At 44.5% G+C, this 4,074-nt stretch overlaps 1 protein-coding gene across 1 annotated transcript; it reads left to right on the top strand.

The window, feature by feature from the left end:
- Window positions 1–1,392: 1,392 nt before the first annotated feature.
- On the top strand, window positions 1,393–1,863 carry LOC138888246 (uncharacterized). Its single transcript, XM_070170073.1, has one exon. The coding sequence runs from the start codon at window positions 1,393–1,395 to the stop codon at window positions 1,861–1,863; it is 471 nt and encodes a 156-aa protein (XP_070026174.1).
- The last annotated feature ends 2,211 nt before the right edge of the window (window positions 1,864–4,074 follow it).

Here is a 4,074-nt window from a genome sequence, read left to right as displayed (position 1 = left end):
AGCTAGATATTGGAATTGAGTGTCTATCTAAATAAGAGTTGCGTAGTTGTTCCTAATTGCACTTCTAACATTGTTGGTTTTGATATTACTTCTAAATTTATACTACTAAGATGCTAAATTAGGCTAAGTGAAGCTAAGAGTAAACTATTGAAGGTTGTCTAAATGGTTAAAAGGCACTAGAGAAGTGACTTTCTCCTAGATGGATACTTGATGGTTTCTCGAGTCTAAGGCTAGGTTGTCATGTTTGGGGATTATGATATTACCATTGCACAATACTTCTCACTCTATACCTCTTGGTAGTTTGAGTGATTTTGCCCGAATTGACTTCCTCAAGACCAATTGGGTATGATAATTTGTGCAAGCAATAGAGGTTCAAGTCGGGGTATTACTATCTCTAGGTTTAACCCTTTAATTGGGGCTATCAATCTCTTGAATACGCCCCAATTCCTTGTTGGACCAATTTCATAAACTTAGTGTGATGACCCACCATGTCATCATGCCACATAGGCGCCATTTGACATATATTAATGCCATGTGGAAGCTTACATAAGAAGAAGGCTAGCATTTGTGAGAAGATTCTAGAGAGGTATGGGCATTTCCTTAGGACGAACCTAGATCCTTATGAATTTGCTAGGAAAGTCCTTGGAATCTTCTAGGCTTGTAGAAAATTCTAGAAAAAGCTCTTATCTTGTATATATCAAAGACTTGTGTAATAATTAATATTTACATACTAGCCCCTAGGAGACTAGTATATAAAGGGGGCCATTCATTTGTAATTCATCAAGAAAACAATTCAAGTTCTCTCTAATACAAAGCCTCCTTTAACAATTCTCTTATGTTCTTTCTTCCATTCTCTTAGCGATCTTGAGTGTAGTAAGGCTGACTTGATATAGCAAGAACGTGAGCAAGTTGTGCAAGATCGTGAGCGAGTTATCAAGTGTTGCACGTGTACTTAGTTAACAACTAAGGATGAGACAACGTGGTATCACAACTTAGGTTTCAACTAAGGGAATGGTGAACAATGGAGAAATTAACGCTGCCAACACCCAAGCCAATGTCATCCAATATGCTGCTGGCAAGAGCGGCCGTAGCAAAAAGAGGAATGCCACCAACAAGAGCCAGGAGGTGCCACCTGAGGTTGTGTCAAACGAAGGGCTTACATCCCAAGAACTATCTGCCACTGAGGTGAGCGAGGATGAAGTGGAGGTCCTTCCAAAGGATGTCTCGCTCAGTAAAGAGGGGGTGATGAAGATGAGCGTGGGGATGGACGCCATGGATATCTTTTGCCAACGCTTGGGGAAGGTGGAAGGCACCCTTAACGTTCTTGAGGTGCACACTCTTGAAGATATTAAGAGTATCCAAAATGACTTGGAGGGACGTATATAGACTGAGATGGAACTAAGGCAAACCATCACTGCCTTAGAGGGCAGACTCATGGAGACTTTGAGTACTATCGATGCTATGAAGGCAAAGATAGAGTCACTCGAGGAGCATGTCAATGCTGGCTTAACCGAGGTAGCCAACAATGTTGTGGTGACGGGGGAGGCCAAGATCGAGGCTCCCAAACCCCTGGTGTTCAAAGGTATTCGTGATGCACAAGAAGTGGAAAACTTCCTTTGGCACTTGGCGAACTACTTCAGGCATGACAAAGTGAGGGATGATGAGGCCAAGATCAACACTGCGGTATTGTACCTCTCAGTAACTGCCATACTATGGTGGAGAAGGAAGATGGCTGATGTAGATAAAGGTCTATGTACTATTAGCACATGGGATCAGTTCAAAGCAGAGTTCAAGCGACAGTTCTTTCCAAACAATGTCTTGTACGAGGCAAGGCGCAAGCTTAGGGAATTGAAGCAAACATAGAGCATATGTAACTATGTCAAGGAGTTCACTACCCTTATGCTTCAAATCCCCAACCTGACCAATGATGACTTGTTGTTCCACTTCATAGACGAGTTGCAAAATTGGGCTAAGCAGGAGTTGCAACGCCGACAAGTCACTGATATAGACCAAGCCATAGTGGAGGCCGAATCATTGATGGATTTCAGGCATGACAAACACGACAAAGGCAATGTTAAGGAGTCAAAGGTTAACAAGGCCAAAGGTGGGGGAGACCGTGGCAAAGTCAAGGAGATACAAAAACAATACTCCAAGACTCAAGATTTCAAAAAGTCGAGTGGTCGTCAGGGCTACGCCGAGAAGGAGGCGCAGGTCGAGAAGAAGGGATGCTATATATGCGGAGGGCCACATGGCTTCAGGAATTGTCCTGACCACAAGAGCCTCAGTGCCATGGTACGTGAGCGGAAGGAGCATCCACAAGGAGAGAGAGTCCGGGAACCGCATAGTTGGGTATGATTGGATTATGTGGTGCTATCACGAAGCAAGCTATCCAACCTACTGAGAATGGCAATTAGTACGTGGATCTCACCATCAACAACAAGCCCGCTCGTGCAATGGTGGATACTGGAGCAACTCATAATTTTGTGACTGAGGCTGCCGCAAATAGACTAGAATTGAAGCTTGCTCCAACCAATTCTCGCGTCAAGACTGTGAATGCCGAGATACAGAATGCTCGTGGGGTAACTAATGGAGTTGGTGTCAAATTGGGAACTTGGAAAGGGATGACAAACTTTACCATAACCGCTATGGATATCTTTGACATCATACTGGGGAAAGAGTTCTTTAGACATTGTCATACTTTAATTGACCCCTACCTCCAACGTTTCTTGGTTATGGAGCGAGAAGGAGCTTCCATGGTACCTACAGTGACTATGCCACATGGACAGATCCAAGCACAACTCTTAGCTATGCAGGTTGTCAAGGGGATCAAGAAGGGGGAGCCGACATTCGTGCAACCATTGCAAGTCTAGAGGAAGACAAATTTTTTTAAGAGACAGTGCCGCCTTGCATAGAGAAGTTGCTTAAGGAAAACAAAAATGCCATTCCTGATGAGTTGCCTAAGCACTTGCTGCCCAAGCGAGAGTTGGATCACAAGATTGAGTTGGAGCCAAGGGCTAAGCCACCCGCATTTGCCCCATATCGTATGGCACCTCCCGAGCTAGAGGAGCTCAGAAAACAATTGAAGGAGCTGCTAGATGCTGATCACATTCGTCCATCAAAGTCACCTTTTGGCGTACCAGTATTGTTCCAGAAGAAGAAGGATGGATCGTTGCATTTGTGCATAGACTACCGAGCACTTAATAAGGTCACTGTGAAGAATAAGTACCCGATCCCGCTCATTGATGACTTGTTTGATAGACTTGGGCAAGCCAAGTACTTTACCAAGGTGAATCTTCGAAAGGGCTACTACCAGGTTTGCATTGCGGAAGGGGATGAGCCAAAGACAACATGTGTGATGAGATATGGAGCCTTTGAGTGGTTGGTGATGCCCTTCGGCTTAACTAATGCACCGGCCACATTTTGCACCCTTATGAACAAAATTTTTCATCCCTACCTTGATCAGTTCGTGAGTCTACCTAGATGACATAGTCATCTACAACAACACCTTGGAGGAACACATGGAGCACTTAAGGAAGGTTTTCCAAGTCTTGCGGGAGAATGACCTATACATCAAGAGAGAGAAGTGCGAGTTTGCACAATCAAAGGTGCACTTCTTTGGCCATGTCATTAGCAATGGCAAGCTACGCATGGACGAGGCTAAGGTACGTGCTATCCAGGAGTGTGAGGCACCCATAAAGGTAACTGAGTTGAGATCTTTCCTTGGCCTTGTTAACTACTATCGTCGGTTCATCAGTGGATACTCAGCAAAGGCCACACCATTGACTGAGTTGCTAAAGAAGAACAAGCCATGGGTTTGGACGGAGCATTGTCAAAAGGCGTTTGAAGGCCTTAAGACAGCTATAATAGAGGAGCCAGTATTGGCATTACCTGACTTTGCCAAGACTTTTGAAGTGCACACAGATGCCTCAAACTTTGCCATTGGGGGTTTCCTAATGCAGGATAAGCATCCCATAGCATTTGAGAGCCGCAAGTTAAATGAGACGGAGCAGCGTTACACGGTACAAGAGAAGGAAATGACTGCCATTGTGCATTGCCTTCGTACATGGAGACATT

This window comes from Nicotiana sylvestris, chromosome 3 (genome assembly GCF_000393655.2).
Source record: "Nicotiana sylvestris chromosome 3, ASM39365v2, whole genome shotgun sequence".
In the NCBI taxonomy this organism is placed as follows: domain Eukaryota; kingdom Viridiplantae; phylum Streptophyta; class Magnoliopsida; order Solanales; family Solanaceae; genus Nicotiana; species Nicotiana sylvestris.
Note: the sequence above shows the minus strand (reverse complement) of the source record. Positions and strands in the feature narration are given on the sequence as shown.

What these genes read in the sequence shown, in the direction of transcription:
- LOC138888246 (XM_070170073.1), top strand. Translation starts at nt 1,393, where the DNA reads ATGGAACTAAGGCAAACCATCACTGCCTTAGAGGGCAGACTCATGGAG.